The following is a 17,609-nucleotide window of genomic DNA, read 5'->3' on the forward strand; positions in this document are numbered from 1 at the left end:
GTGGCCACGCAGGACTTGGTATGCAGACCTGGTGGAAATGTCATCTCTGCCACCGTGGAAACTGCTACTGAGACAGGACCTTCTCATTCAAGGTCTGTTCCAGCATCCAAATCTAGTTTCTCTGCGGCTGACTGCCTGGAGATTGAAAGCTTGATTTTATCTAAGGGGGATTCTCTGAGTCGGTCATAGATACCTTGATTCAGGCTCGAAAGCCTGTCACTAGGAAAATTTACCATAAGATATGGCGTAAATATCTTTATTGGTGCGAATCCAAAGGCTACTCATGGAGTAAGATCAGGATTCCTAGGATTTTGTCCTTTCTCCAAGAAGGATTGGAGAAGGGGTTATCAGCTAGTTCCCTAAAGGGACAGATATCTGCTCTATCAATTTTACTGCACAAGTGTCTGGCAGATGTTCCAGACGTTCAGTCGTTTTGTCAGGCTTTGGTTAGAATCAAGCCTGTGTTTAAACCTATTGCTCCGCCATGGAGTCTGAATTGAGTTTTTAAAGTTTTTCAAGGGGTTCCGTTTGAACCTATGCATTCCATAGATATTAAGCTTCTATCTTGGAAAGTTCTGTTTTTAGTTGCTATCTCTTCGGCTCGAAAAGTTTCTGAACTATCTGCATTGCAATGCGACTCGCCTTATCTTGTTTTCCATTCTGATAAGGTGGGTTTGCGTACCAAATCTGGATTCCTTGCTAAGGTTGTTACTAATAAGAATATTAATCAGGAAATTGTTCTTCCTTCTCTGTGTCCTAACCCTTCTTCTAAGAAGGAGTGTCCGTTACACAAGCAGTGGTGCCTTCTGTTTAGGCATCTGTCTTGTCCCTCCCGTTCATCCGTGTCCTGTAGCTTTGGTATTGTATCCCACAAGTAAAAAATGAATTCGTGGACTTGTCGTATCTTATAGAAGAAAAGTAAATTTATGCTTACCTGATAAATTGATTTCTTCTATGATACGCCAAATCCACGGCCCGCCCTGTCATTTGATTTAAAACTTCAGTCACCTCTGCACCTTTTAGTTTCTCCTTTTTCTTCCTATACCTTCGGTTGAATGACTGGGGGGTGGAGTCAAGGGAGGAGCTATATAGACAGCTCTGCTGTGGTGCTCTTTGCCACGTCCTGTTAGCAGGAGGATAATATCCCACAAGGATGAATCCGTGGACTCGTCATATCATAGAAGAAATCAATGTATCAGGTAAGCATAAATTTACTTTTCATGATTCAGCTAAAGTGTGCCGATTTAGGATATTTGTTTTAAATAAGGAATTGTACACTCTGAATCATAGTTATTAGACTTTTAACCTTTATTGAAATATATCTGTATATAAAAAATAAATAAAAGCATTTAAAGCATTTGTTTATTTGCGAGAGATAGATTATATATATATATACACACACATATATATATATATATATATATACACACACACACATATATATATATATATATATATATATATATACACACACATATATATATACACACACATATATATATATATATATACACATATATATATATATACATATATATATATATATATATATATATATATATATATATATATATATATATATACACACACATACATATATATATATATACACACACACACAGGGAGTGCAGAATTATTAGGCAAATTAGTATTTTGACCACATCATCCTCTTTATGCATGTTGTCTTACTCCAAGCTGTATAGGCTCGAAAGCCTACTACCAATTAAGCATATTAGGTGATGTGCATCTCTGTAATGAGAAGGGGTGTGGTCTAATGACATCAACACCCTATATCAGGTGTGCATAATTATTAGGCAACTTCCTTTCCTTTGGCAAAATGGGTCAAAAGAAGGACTTGACAGGCTCAGAAAAGTCAAAAATAGTGAGATATCTTGCAGAGGGATGCAGCACTCTTAAAATTGCAAAGCTTCTGAAGCGTGATCATCGAACAATCAAGCGTTTCATTCAAAATAGTCAACAGGGTCGCAAGAAGCGTGTGGAAAAACCAAGGCGCAAAATAACTGCCCATGAACTGTGAAAAGTCAAGCGTGCAGCTGCCAAGATGCCACTTGCCACCAGTTTGGCCATATTTCAGAGCTGCAACATCACTGGAGTGCCCAAAAGCACAAGGTGTGCAATACTCAGAGACATGGCCAAGGTAAGAAAGGCTGAAAGACGACCACCACTGAACAAGACACACAAGCTGAAACGTCAAGACTGGGCCAATAAATATCTCAAGACTGATTTTTCTAAGGTTTTATGGACTGATGAAATGAGAGTGAGTCTTGATGGGCCAGATGGATGGGCCCGTGGCTGGATTGGTAAAGGGCAGAGAGCTCCAGTCCGACTCAGACGCCAGCAAGGTGGAGGTGGAGTACTGGTTTGGGCTGGTATCATCAAAAATGAGCTTGTGGGGCCTTTTTGGGTTGAGGATGGAGTCAAGCTCAACTCCCAGTCCTACTGCCAGTTTCTGGAAGACACCTTCTTCAAGCAGTGGTACAGGAAGAAGTCTGCATCCTTCAAGAAAAACATGATTTTCATGCAGGACAATGCTCCATCACACGCGTCCAAGTACTCCACAGCGTGGCTGGCAAGAAAGGGTATAAAAGAAGAAAATCTAATGACATGGCCTCCTTGTTCACCTGATCTGAACCCCATTGAGAACCTGTGGTCCATCATCAAATGTGAGATTTACAAGGAGGGAAAACAGTACACCTCTCTGAACAGTGTCTGGGAGGCTGTGGTTGCTGCTGCACGCAATGTTGATGGTGAACAGATCAAAACACTGACAGAATCCATGGATGGCAGGCTTTTGAGTGTCCTTGCAAAGAAAGGTGGCTATATTGGTCACTGATTTGTTTTTGTTTTGTTTTTGAATGTCAGAAATGTATATTTGTGAAGGTTGAGATGTTATATTGGTTTCACTGGTAAAAATAAATAATTGAAATGGGTATATATTTGTTTTTTGTTAAGTTGCCTAATAATTATGCACAGTAATAGTCACCTGCACACACAGATATCCCCCTAAAATAGCTATAACTAAAAACTACTTCCAAAACTATTCAGCTTTGATATTAATGAGTTTTTTGGGTTCATTGAGAACATGGTTGTTGTTCAATAATAAAATTAATCCTCAAAAATACAACTTGCCTAATAATTCTGCACTCCCTGTCCCCTTTTTCTGTAATTCCATTCTGAAATTGTGAGCTTTTCAGTTCCTGTTAGAAATGGAAGTGCAGAACACGGTTACATTCCACACAGCCATTGGCTGCACACTCTAGTGACATATTTATAACTGTCCCTATTTGGCCACAGCAGAGAAGGTAACCTAAGTTACAACATGGCAGCTCCCCTTGCGTTATAGACACTAAAACTATACACTTATTTTGTCAATGTTTAAACCGCTAATAAAACATTAAAAAATGCATCTATATATTATTCTCAGACTAATCTTTTCTTTGAATGCATCATTCTATTTAGTGTTTAAAGGGACATTATACACTCATTTTTTCTTTGCATAAATGTTTTGTAGATAATCTATTTATATAGCCCATAAAGGTTTTTTTTAAATTAATGTATAGTTTTGCTTATTTTTAAATAACATTGCTCTGATTTTCAGACTCCTAACCAAGCCCCAAAGTTTTATGTGAATACGCTCGACTACCTACTCCAGCTTGCTCCTGTTTGTGTAAAGGGTCTTTTCATATGCAAAAGAAGGGGGAGGGGGGGGGAGTGTCTTATTTGCCACTTGCAGTGGGCTTTCCAGCTACCTTTTCAACAGAGCCAAACTGACAGCTTCTAAGTAAGTTTTTAAACAGTTTTATACTGGATTTTTATATCAGTATCTGTGCATATTATTCTTTATAGTAGCGTCTATTACATGCAGTTATATGAAAATGAGTGTATACTGTCCCTTTAATGTCCCTTTAAAGCCAAACAACACACAATCTACCATGTTTTCCAATCTGTTTGATAATGTGGAAATGTAGAGATTAAAAATGGGGCCGCTCCCTTGAGTTTCATAAAACTTCTTTCTCATTATTTTAAGCTGTAGAGATGGGACAACCTGGCACATTGTTCCCATGACTTCAGAGCTGTGCGCCTGTCTATGTGTAAAGAAGGCTTATCTGCAGAATTTAATACAGAGATTTCTAACATTCCATTCAAGTGACACTATAATTGAAGCCAGTTGTGGGCTGCAAATTATATGCATTCCCACAGCTGTTTGCGAGAGAAGTGTGGCGCTATTTCAGCATTTAACCTTTTCCTTGATCAAGGAGTCTAATACCGTATTGGTAATTCGGACAAACATCCAAGTCCCGTGGCAATAGTCAATTTAGGGAAACTCTCTACGCTGCCAACAAAAAGGTCAACATTCAAAGAAAGTTCCTTTTTAGAAAACTTCAGTACATCATTTATATGACTTATCAGTTGAACATCAACCAACCAGCAGTAAGAAATGTATACAGGTAATGTGACATGGGAATTTTAATCATAATAATGATTATAAATTCTGATGATTGGCCATAAATGGAGCCCCATGAAAATGCATCAAGTTTGAAGGCAGACAAGTTATCAAGTACAGAACCTGTCCGCCTGAAATTACCACTTACATTTTTCCATGCAACGCTGCATTGTAAGATTCAAAAGCTGTGAATGCAGCTAAATAAGTCTTCCCCATAATTTTCTTAGTAATATTTTCTAGACATTGAACATTTAGAAAGCTATAAAGAATTTAAAGGGGGAGGGGGAGAAAGCATTTACAGCACCATATAATGAATACCATAGACAGGTTCAGATTTAAGGATCTTTTGGTTTATCAAATTAAAACATTTCTGTAGCTTGACTGACCCATCTGTAATCCTGAAAATTTTAAAAAGGACATAAAACTCAAACTCATAGCTGAAATGCACATGAATGTATTTTAGTTTTGAACAGAAATAGTTTTGCAATACATGTGTTAAATAAAAGTATTCTTGTTAAATGAATATTTCAGTGAAAGCTTTCAATGTTCATAGAATATGGGCATATGCCCTGTACATCAACTATCAAATACGCAGAGAGCATATATTGCATCAATAATGACTCAACTTGCATTTCTACTGACAAACACATGCTACCACCGGATATCAGAACAAGCACAGTGTTTGAATTTGTGCCCTCGCATGGGAGATATGTACATATTCTCTGTGCGATAGCTTTACTAGAAGTATTTTTATATGTGCACATCCTTTTGTTCAAAACTGCAATAAATTCATGTATATTTCATATTTTTATGCACTTTGGGATTTGTGACCCACACAAAAATTTGAGTTGTGCACCCTGACCTACAGTATCCACAGACAGAAGCAAATACCATTTTGAACAGCACTTTGAAGTATTTTTGTATGCAAAATCATTATTTTAAACAGCTAGTTGTAACAATGCACCTACAAAGTAACACTTTATAGCCAAAGTATGTGGACACCACTACTAATAATTTAATTCAACCACACCAATCTCTATACACTAACCCTGGAAGTACAATGAATGGGTTGTACTAAAGAGCTCAGATCAGGCCACAAGTTAGTTCATGAAATATCTGTCCTACTAGATCTGCCCCAGTGAACTGTAAGTGCTATTCTTCTATAGTGGAACAAAATCCCAGCCCAGGGCTGCATAGTGCTAAAATAACCTCTCGGCTGTTGCATCACTCACTACAGAGTTCCACACTGCCTCTGTAACCAACATCGGCACAAGAACTGTGTGTAAGGAGCTTCATGAAATGAGTTTCCATGGCTGAGCACCTGTGCACACACACCTCATGGCAACATGCGCAATGTCAAGCATCAGCTGGAGTTGTGTAAAGCACGCAGCCACTGGATGCTGGAGAAGTGGAAACATGTAATCACGCTTCACTATCTGCCAGTCTGATTTGGGTGTGACAGATGACAGGAGAACGCTACTTACAGGAATTCATAGCGCCGATTGTTGTTTAAAATTACATGCCCTGGTTTTCCGGAGGAGGAGCTAACTGCACACACCTGTGTGTGATTACCTTCCAGTCCTGCAGCTGCTGGTGGAGTTTCTCGTGCCAAACCCAGGGACCTGGGTAGCTTCTTGGATAGCCTGTATCAACGCTCCTGGAACCAGACAGTGGACAGACATCCCACTGTGCTGACATTATTAGTCAGCTTGCAAAAAGCCTATACCTTGGGCTTCCTCTTTTTATATATATATTAGAACTTGTGATATAACTTCAAAGAGGAACAGAGTGCCTCCCTCCCCCACCGGTGCTGCGTGGGAGGTTGAGGCTATCTTTATACACTCTCTCTGCTATACTGATAAACTGCCTTGAACCTGGCCCTAATTACCTGCAGGATAACAGCAGATTCTCTCCATACCCTTTCCTCCCCCACCGGTGCTGCGTGGGAGGATAAGGCTATTTACATATATCAACACTGCTGCACTAACAAAGGACCTGATGTTTTTTTCCTGACTCCTGCCCTGAGTACCCACAGCAGCGCGGCGGACCCCCCACATACCTTCCTCTCCCCCACCGAAGTTGCGAGGGAGACAGAAATCATCCGTGAGACTGAGCTGAAGTGTGGTGGCGGAGCCGCATCTTCAAGCAGGGAGCGATAAGTACTCGAAGCGGCTCTGCTCGGTGCCGGACTGAAAGCTTGCTGGAGAATCCCCCCTCCCCCACCGGTGCTGCGTGGGAGGTCGGGGCTGTGTGTAGCTAGCCTGGCAGTTGCCGCTGAGATCTCCCTGTGCAGCGCCTCTGCATATCTCTGCTCTGGTTCCTCGAGACGCTGTGGGTAAGCGCTAAATTAGGAGGTGCTCAATCTGGGAGCATGTTTTTCTCTCTTCACCTTTTTTTGGGGGATACCAACCAGAGCTGCATGTCCTGGGGAACACTGTATGGATCCTGGTAAAAATGCTATGGAAGATGGCTATATAATTAACCCCTCTAATAGGTATCAGCAATTTTGGCATTTTCTCATATTGAAGGCTCTTTCTGCCCACCTACCTGGCTATTAGTTGAACGCTGATGCATAGAATGACCCAGGTAAGGTGACGAGCTACATACATACAAGAACTGGCTGAACTTTATTAACTATATAAAGGAACTTTTTTTTTTTTTTTTTTTTTTTTTTTTTTTCATTGGCTCCTTATATGATTCTTTTTTCTGCATATGATTTGTTTGGCACATTTAATTTTATTTAACTATATTACTTGTCGCTACAATTTTTGTCATATCAATGTATTGAGCAAATCTAGGCAAAAATGTTAATGCTTAAGAATGTGTAAAATGTGCATAGTATGTAAAAAGACATTGTACTTTCTCCTCTAAAAAGTGAAACATTCTCAGGGGAGAGAGAAGGGAGAGGAGAAGGGGAGGAAAAAAAAAAAAATCAAAGGTTATTGAGTGTGAATAAGGAATTAATAATTCAATACCAGAGAAATTTACTATAACCTTTTTCAGGATATATTACCCATTATTACTGCTTGGAGGGAAGGGCTATATAGAGATAAAAGATCCTCAGTTATATTATCTAATAACTCTTTCCTAAGAATAAATCTCCTACGTTCCCTGAAAATAAAATACTATCCCTTACTATTGGACAGGGAGAAAGTTTATATAGAAATATAAAGATCATTAGTTAAAACTACCTTATAAATTTTCTTTAAAGAAGAGATATTTTAACTTCTCTGAAAATAAAATACAAATGAAACTGACTGAACCAGGATATAACTAGGTCACTGTGAATATGTTTGCTTACCTATAAAATATACTGTATATAATTGCTGGAATAATATTTTCTTGGATATAAATCTAATTAAGAAATTGCTGTTGCTGCTTTCAGAGATACCATTTCCTTTATTGTGTCTTTTGAAGATTAGCAACAGTAAGACAATTAACAAATTGGCATAAAATTGCCTAACATTAATAACGTCCCTGATCTCTGCATCCCTGGCTGGATCTAAATAACACGATTTAATTCACAGTTTATTATTTTTCCTTTCTTTCCTTTTTTTTTTTTTTTTTTTTTTTTTTTTCCTCTCTCCCCTTTTCTTTTCCCTCACTTGGTCACAATAGTGCACATCCCTATCCTCACTTGTCTATTTGAGAACGCTTCACCTTCTCAAACTTAACTCTAAAATTAAGTTCACTCCCTGTATTGATCTTCACTTAGATAAATTGCCTCACTTCAATTTTTTTTAATTCTCTTTTCTTTTCTGGCACATGGATAAATTCCTTCACACCTCACCCCGGAATATTTCTCTAGCCATGGCAGCAAGACAGAGAGACAGAAAATTGAAGGGTAATCAGGAGCCTCCCACAGAAGCGCAACCAACTATGTTAAATGTACCAGTTGTACAAGAAGTAACCAATATTCACAGCTTAGTTGCTAGTATATCTGATGCGCTCTCTCCTAAATTTGAGGCTCTTAGAGCTGAAATCAAACAAGATTTTCTTTCTCTGACACAAGAGGTTTGTCAATTCTCCAATAGGCTGCAGGAAGCCGAACAAAGAGTTTCGGACCTGGAAGATCTAACAATAACGCATAGTTCTAATCTAGAAGGTATAAATAATAACGTACAGAAAATTCAAAACAGATTAGAAGATCTAGAAAATCGTTCTAGAAGAAATATAAGAATTATAGGCCTTCCGGAAGAACAACAATATGACAATCTTGTTAATTTTATATCAGAAACCTTGCCTACAATTTTAAAGATGCCATCTACCCTATATCCCATCCCAGTGGAGAGAGCGCACAGACTTGGTCTACCTCGCTCAGGCAATAAAGATAGAACTAGGCCTAGGGCTGTTATCGCTAGAATATTAAATTTTCAAGACAAACTTACCTTATTCCAGCATTATCGCAAACAGCCTGTTAAGGCTGGAGACGCTACAATCCTTATGTTTCAAGATTTCTCCGCTGACACTGCAGCAAGGAGAAGGGAGCTTGCTCCTATTTGTTCCAAACTGATACAAAAAGGGTACCAGGCAACCATAATGTACCCCTACAAATTAAAGGTTAAAGTTGGGGAAGTCACACACTTCTTTGAAGAAGCTCAACTGGCTGAGAGCTTCTATAACACACTGGGTTCCTAAGCTTAATAACAGCAATATTGAATATCTGATTATTAGACTGAGTGTAAGCTATAGGTTTTTGCTTATGGGAAAGACCGTGTCTCTTCTAGACGTGAGTCCTAGGACCCAACCCCCACCTGTGCGGAGAAAATTTAGGTGTCTAATTTTAAATTATTATTATTATTTTATATTTTTTTTTATTATTATTATTATTATTATTTTTTTATTATTTTTTTTTTATTATTATTTATTTATTTTATTTATTTATTTTTTTTTTTTTCTCTTTCTCTCTTCTCTTTCTCCCTTCTTAATGTATAAATGAATATGCTGAATAAAAATTGTAAAATAGTATCTTGGAATGTAGGTGGTATATCTACCCCTATAAAGAGAAAAGCAATCCTTAATCACCTGCGAAAGATCCAGACTGACATAGGTTTTATTCAAGAAACCCATTTATCAGCTGAAGAATCTTTAAAACTTAAATCAACATGGGTAAAAGAAATCTATTTTGCACCTAGTGTTAAGAGGAAAAGGGGGGTAGCAATTCTAATAGGAAAGAAAATTGATACCGAAGTCACACATTTTGAGGCTGACATCGGGGGGAGATATGTACTACTGAAAATAAAGATTGCCCAGAAGATGTATACATTATGTAATACATACGGCCCTAATGTATTTGATCCAAAATTTTGGAACACTTTGCAGACCAAATTATTATCCTTCACGGAAGGCTCTTTAATTATGGGAGGAGATTACAATATGGCACCACAATGCCCGATCGATAGGCTAAGACATAATGTCAAACAGTTAAAACAAAAAAAAGATAATCTAGAGGGTAAGATGTTTAAAAAAATAATGCAGAACTTAGCACTGCGGGATATCTGGAGACAGCAAAATCCTTCTACTCAAAATTTTACCTGTCTTTCCAAGGCGCATAAGACGCTCTCCAGAATCAACATTTTTCTAATTGATGAACGTATGGTGATGAGAGGGGTAAAAACAGATATAGGACCAATATTTCTTTCAGATCATGCACCGATTGTACTTGAGTTTCAGCTTTCACATTTGTATTCTGCTACAACACGTTTCTTTTTTCCCTACTATCTGACGACTGAGGTAAAATTCAAGAACTGGCTTATAAATAGATATAAGGAATTTGTACATTTTAATAAAGACTATTTAAACCGCCCTGAAGTATTTTGGGACACTGCAAAAGCAGTAATGAGAGGCGAAATAATTTCATATAGCTCAGCCCTGCATAAGAAAATTCGATCTAGAGAAAGAGAATCATGCCATTGTTTAACTAACACTTATAATCATTATCTGCTTGACAAAACCCCCTTAAATTGGGCAAAATACGTTAAAGCAAAAAATGAAAGGGATACTTTTGTTTTACTGCAAGAAACTCAAAAGGAATTAAAAATGCAGGCTAAGCTATATAAATATGGTAATAAATCAGGTAAGATGCTGGCCAAATTAATAAAAAATGAGAAAAAACAACCAATCATAGACAAATTGTATAATAAAGGTCTTCAGCTTTCTAAAGCCGAAGACATACTAGCTGCATTTAATGAATATTACCAGGAATTATATTCATTTAAAACAAGTGTTACGCATACATCTGATGACTTTTGGAGAGATATCACGTATCCTACTGTCACATCAGAAATGGCTGATAGCCTCAATGTCCCTATTTCCATAGAAGAAATAGAGAAAGTAATATCCAAGCTTGCCTCAAATAAAGCAGCAGGTCCAGATGGCTTGCCTAGTGAATTCTATAAGATCCTGATTGGTGAAGCCACCCCACATCTTTGCACGCTCTTTAACAGCTTCTTTATTAGTGGTAAAATTATCCCCTCTTCATTTACCAATTCTTACACAACTTTGATATTAAAAGGCGGAAAAAACCCTGAATACAAGGAATCCTACAGACCAATTGCACTGTTAAATTCAGATTACAAAATTCTTACTGCAATTCTAGCATCTAGACTTCAAAGACCCCTCTCAGAAATTATACATACTGATCAAGCAGGTTTTCTAAATAACCGCAACTCAGCCTCAAAAATTAGGGAAGCCCTATTGGTGACAGAATATTTTGAGGTACTATCTAACTTAACTAGCGGGGGGGGAGGACATACCTGACCTTGCTATTATTTCCTTAGATGCTGAAAAAGCCTTTGATTCAATATTTTACGAACATATCAAAACATCGTTAAGACAATTTGGCATCAGAGGTAATTTTCTTGAATTTATCGAAAATCTATATAAACACCCATCTACAAGATTGATAGTGAATAACAACATTTCCCCCTCTATCTTGTTAGGTAGAGGAACAAGGCAGGGCTGTCCTCTTTCCCCGCTCTTATTTAATATTTCCATTGAACCTCTGGCAATTAAAATACGCCATCATTTGGATGGTATAAAAATTCGTAACTGCGAAATAAAAATCGGTCTGTATGCTGATGATCTGCTGCTTTATTTGGCTAACACCAAACTGAACTTACCAAAACTTTTTCAGATCTTGGAACAATTTGGTACATTCTCTGGATACAAAGTAAATATGACAAAATCAGAGATAGTGTGGCTCAGGAAAAATAAAACTTCAATATTAAAAACTCCTTTTCGCCAAGTAAAAGATTCTTTTAAATATCTAGGGATTCATATTCCGACAAGGTCCGTAGATCTCTATACATTGAATATACCCCCAGTAGTAAAAATGATCAAAGAAAAGCTTTTGTTATGGCAAAATCTCCCAATATCACTTTCTGGAAGGATTGCCCTTTTTAAAATGGCTCTTCTTCCAAAACACACCAATAATTCTATTAGGTAAGGATATACGTTCAATCAATACTTCACTTATACAGTTCTTATGGCAGAATAAGAGGTCAAAGATATCTCTTATGAAACTTTCAATACCAAGAAAGGATGGTGGTCTTGCCTTACCAGACATAAGGCTATATAACCTCTCCTTTCTGGCTCGTGTCGTAACAGACTGGATCTCATCTAATAACTATGTCTTGAATAATTATCTCGAGACCAGTGTCTGCTACCCATATTCTCTATCTGCATTAATACACTTAGTACCTAAAGAAATCCCCTCAGAAATTAAACGATTTAAAACAATTCTTAACCCACTTAAAGCTTGGCACAAGATAGTAACCTTTCTTTCAATTAATAATAGTGCTACCTGTCTTTTGCCTATAATAGGTAACCCTATTTTTCAATCAGGATTGCATTCCGAAGTCTTTAGGAAATGGCATAATCGGGGGTTAACCAAGGTATACCAAATAATTGATAAAGAGAGAAAATATATCAAAACATTCCAGGAATTAAAAAGAGATTTTGATTTACCCAATAAAGACTTCTTTGCGTATTTGCAATTAAGGCATTTTGCACAGGACCTAGTTAAGAAAGCTGGTTGGGAATGGGGACTAGGTAAACTCGATGATTGGCTTGCTCTAACAAGAAATGGTCATATGTCAATTGCACCATGTTATCATCTTCTGGGTACAAATAAAGGAGAACCGGTACTGGCAAAGATTGCCCTCTACTGGAATACAGCAATCCCTCAGAGTAATATTGAGTCTAAAACTATTCAATTGTTAATTAAAAAAATTGCACAAGTAACGCTCTCTGCAACTTGGAGGGAGGCACATGTTAAGCTCCTTCATGGGGCATATTTTACCCCCGAGAGAGGTTTCAAATGTGTGAATGTAGGGTTTAATAAATGTCCTAAATGTTCGTATCAGGCAGCTGATTTAATACATATGTTTTGGTATTGTCCAAAGATTAAAAATCTCTGGGCTAGGCTCGAATACTGGCTAAAAAAGGTGCTTAAGATAGGCTATGTCTCTTTGACAATATATCAGATAATACTCTGCCTTAAGGAAGAGCCTGGTAAGCAAACTGATGAAAAAATAATAATCTCCGCTATTCTTGCTACCAGGTATTTAATCTGTAAGAAGTGGAAAAGTCATGCAATGCCAAGCATTACTGAAATTAAAAACTGCATGAAAAAACAATGCATTTTAGACCAGAGAAACGCGGATATAAATAATGAACAAGACATTAAAAGGTTCTTTGATAAATGGGCTGCCTTCTTAAAAATCTTTCCGGCTGCAGAAATAGATTATATAATCTTCCCCTTTAGAAATACAGAAATTGTTCTATTAGGGAACTGGTAAAGCTTCAGGAGGAAGAAAGTGATGGTAATTTTTTTTTTTTTTTTTTTGTTTTTGTTATGTTTTCTCTTCGCATGGGGGGGGGGGGAACAAGGGGGGGGGGTTATACTGAAAATCAAAAACTCCAAGCATTGTAGGAAAATAAAATGTTTGTGTTCATTAATGTGATGATTAGCCTAAATTTAACTACATGTATAAATGAACATAGTACTATGTTGTCAAATTTATTCTATCTTTTGATTATGCCATGTTTTCAAAATGGTTGATATTGTTTTTGGACAGTGACTTGGATTATAAATAAAACAATTAAAAAAAATAAAAAAAATTACATGCCCTATCTGAATCATGAAAGTTTCATTTTGACTAGACTGTCCCTTTAATGATCTGAGGCGTTTTTTCAGGGTTTGGGCTAGGCCTCTCAGTTCCAATTGAAGGTTCATCAAAGTGCTAAAATGAAACAAAGACAATTTTAGTGCTTCCAACTTTGTGGCAACAGTTTGGGGGATGCCCTTTCCTGTTCCAGCAGGACTGTGCCCTTGTGCACAAAGCAGGGTCCTTGAAGGTATGGTTTGACGAGTGGCCTGCAAAGAGCCCTGACCTCAACCACATTCAACACCTCTGGAATGAATTAGAATGCTTGACCTCACAAATGCACTTTTGCCAGAATGGGCACAAATTCCCACAGACTCACTCCAAAAACTTGTAAAAAGTCTTCCCAGAAGAATGATGGATGTTATAGCACAAATGGGAGGGGGGGGGGGGACTCTGGCCAAATAATTAAAAACTAATGCTAATTAAGGAGCTCTGTGTTTACATTATATTGTGTAGAGTGTGTCTATGCCAAATTGCAAACGTTTAACGGTTTTATTTAGAGGAATGAGTTAAATGCAAAACTTCAAAAGCTCTAAAAGAGAATGCTATTTTTGCACTAATGTCCCTTGCCATCTGTATGTTTCAACACTGTATAAGGGTTAACCCCATAAACCTGCTTGAACACAACACATTGTAGCACCTGAGCTGGATAAAACCAGTGACTGGCAACTGTAGCTCCTGATTAGCTACCAGCATGTTCTGCTCCAGAACAGCAATGTATTTTATCTAAGTGGCACTTTATTTATGCATTTAATTCTCTTGCAGAGATTAAATACATATGGATTGATCACCTATGGATTGATCACAATATTGTGCTCGTTAATGCTGAAAGTTGGGTGATATTGCGAGCCTGGTTTCTAATAATCAAAAAGTTAAATAAAAAAAATAAAGTGCAGATGAACTAAAAATCAAAATGGAGATTTTGCAAATACATTACAGGTTGAAGGGCCTGTATGTTGAATGATCCCTTTTTTTTTAAATAGTGTTTAGTGATGCTAATAGATGAAGTAAGCAATTAACCTGTGTGTATGTCTTTTTAAGGGATATGAACAGCTGTATTATTAGCCCAGTGGGTATGTGTATTTGTTATCGATTTTGCTAATTTGAATTAGTGGTGTAAACATGCTTATTATTATTTATTTAACTCTAAATGATTGAGCATGTAGTTTTTGTTTCAGATTGGTGACATTGCTTCCTAAAGACATTCAGTATGGCGGTGTAGCAGGCTCAAAACCAATGTTGCATTCTCAAACTTTTTGTGGTACTCTTTAAAAAAAAAAAAAAAAAAAAAAAAAAAAAAAAAAAAAGTGTTGCTCTCATTTTATAAAGTACTTTTAGCTGTGAAATTTTATATGCGAATATTAGCCTATTAAATGTGTTCTCAAGTATCGAGAATTAAGACTGTAATCAGCCAAACAGGACTGACACACATTAAGTATAGGGCAGCCATTTTCACCAAACCAATCATGAAAAAAAAAAAGTGCTGCTGTTAATGAAAATGGATAATGGAGATTGTGTTAACAAGCAACTGATTATTAAATTTTAGATTGTGATCAATTCCATAGTGAGTCAGAGGCATTAGTGCAATATCATGAAATCATATTGACTTACTGCATTATTTATGTTTGCATTAGAATGCCCCTTAAATAGATACAGTATGCACTAAAGTAACAGCTTGAGATAAAATAATAAAAATAAAATGAACAGGTCTTATTAAAACCATTTTGTGTGATTTATGCTTTAGGAATGATATGAAATACATAGGTAGCGTATCATTATCACATACAATTTATCATGCAGTACAGTATATATATATATATATATATATATATATAGTTAGTGATTAGTAATAACCTGAGAGTTGCAAGCTTACACATTATTGCAGGCTTCTCCATCCTAAGGCCTGGGGGACACCGTGCCCTTCTCTAATGTATTTAATATAATCCTACAATTCCTAAAGCTAAAACTAGAGGGAAATTAATGTTTTTCTTCAAGCATTAAATCCATACTTGTACAAAGTGTAGGAGATCCTATGAGTGTCTTTGTCTGTTCAACAACAAGTACACCAATCACTGCATTATTATATTAGACTGTGTGATTGTCAGTGATATGGCATGTGTGTAGCTAAATCATTGCTGAATTTAAGGTTATTTAGATACATGTATAAAAACACATCTATATCATAGTTTGTAGCTAAATGGTATATATTTAGTTCCTAAAGAACATTCATTCCAGCAGCATTTTCCCTATTTGCAGTACCATAGAGGATTTTTTTTTCTATAAAGAAATTGGACTTCTTAGTTCTATTAGTTCTATATAATATGTATAGCATTGTGACACACCTACACCTGCATAAAGACTCTTAAAAAGACAGTGTACTGTAAAAAGGTATTCCCCTTATTGAGTTCTAAAAATACTAGTTATACCAGCAGAGCATTACAAGTACTGGAAAATGTTCCTTTAGGTTTATGTTTGGAAATTAATTTGATGGTCTTGCTCACTGAAACCACACTTACGATAAACATGTAAATACCTACATTTTGTCTTTGTATAGACATGGGTGAGATAAGGATATTTGCTCTTTTTGCAGGTGCAGCTAATTTCAGTGGGCCTATTATATTGTAGGTGGTTTTAATGAGCAAAACCAGCTATTTCAAATGCTCAAATGAACCTAAGTGATCAATTTCCAATACATGTAATACTCTGCAGCTGGAACAACAAGTAATTGAGAATAAATGAAGGGGGGAAATATTACAGTATAACATCTATTTAAAACAAACACATTGGGATCTTCCCCAAACAGTACAAGGGTGAAACTCATCCACACAATCAGACAGCTGTATGGATGAGGCCATGGATTGACTGCACAAATGTGTCAGGTGCAACACTACTATCATAAGTGGCACTGGGAAAGTTGTCAAAGTGCCACAGTGAGAAACTATTCCCGTGTTGAAATGTGACACTGAATTAGACCCTAATGAGAGGAAAGCGAATGCTAAAGTATTCTAAGACCTGATGCAGCTTATTTTACTTGATTAAAGACACACAGCTAATCTGCTAAGCTTTACCATATGTATGTGTCACATTTTATGCATGCTTTTACCGTGGCCAGACTGTTAGCCGACGGACATTTGGCTGTTGGATAACAGTCCGGCCACGAGATAGATTTGATAGTTTAGAAAAATAGATTCGATAGATAATTTCCCAGACAGAGAATTACAAGACGTGCGGGCTGGGACCCATGGTTAGGTTCCCAGAGGCGGATGCAGCGCCCGAGGCTCTGATTAGAACACAGCACTCTGGAGCGTATGTGCCCTCGGCCGAACTCTGAACATGCTTCGGCATTCTGTCAGTCGGCCAAATGTCCGTCGGCATTTTGTCAGAGTACTGCTTTTACATGTTAGAAAGTTATATAAAAAGTGCAAAAGGAAAATAGTGTAATGTCCTCAAGCATTTACTATTGTACTTCCTGCTTTCAGAGAACTATATGTATTCAAAAGGTTAAGCACATAGTTAAAGTCACCCCAGACCACCAAATGATACAAAGAGAACAAAGTCAATTTGATAAAAAGTAAACTGAAAAGTCTCTTAACATTGCATGTTCTGTCTGAGCAATGTTACTTTAATTTTGACTGTCATGTCCCTTTAGGGAAAAAATATTCTATTTAACGGTGCTCGTTACTGAAAATGCTATGAAACGCTATCATATAAAATTAATACTAAATATCAAAATAGTTTAGAATGATAAAGTTAGGGGAAATAATAGGGGTTAAGACCCATCTGGCTTAAGCCTGTTCTGGCAGACAAAGGGTCTGCCTCTACCTTACATCATTTCTAAACATTCTATAAACAGTGTAAGTAATGCACAAACCTCATCCAGACACCGCTCGTACGTTTCTCTCTGCGTTTCATTGGCTTGAGCAAGAGAGGAATTTTCTGCCTGAAAAGACAAGGAAACAAACAATACAAATTAT

At 37.0% G+C, this 17,609-nt stretch overlaps 1 protein-coding gene across 7 annotated transcripts in view; it reads right to left on the reverse strand.

The window, feature by feature from the left end:
- NCKAP5L (NCK associated protein 5 like) overlaps positions 1-17,609 on the reverse strand; it is a 235,375-nt gene that overhangs the window by 62,284 nt on the left and 155,482 nt on the right. For all 7 annotated transcript variants that reach the window (XM_053708047.1, XM_053708046.1, XM_053708052.1 and 4 more), the window contains one exon: positions 17,507-17,575. In XM_053708047.1, the coding sequence (XP_053564022.1) occupies positions 17,507-17,575 (69 nt within the window). The remainder of the gene's footprint in view (positions 1-17,506; positions 17,576-17,609) is intronic.

The sequence above is a fragment of the Bombina bombina genome, chromosome 3 (genome assembly GCF_027579735.1).
Source record: "Bombina bombina isolate aBomBom1 chromosome 3, aBomBom1.pri, whole genome shotgun sequence".
NCBI lineage: Eukaryota > Metazoa > Chordata > Amphibia > Anura > Bombinatoridae > Bombina > Bombina bombina.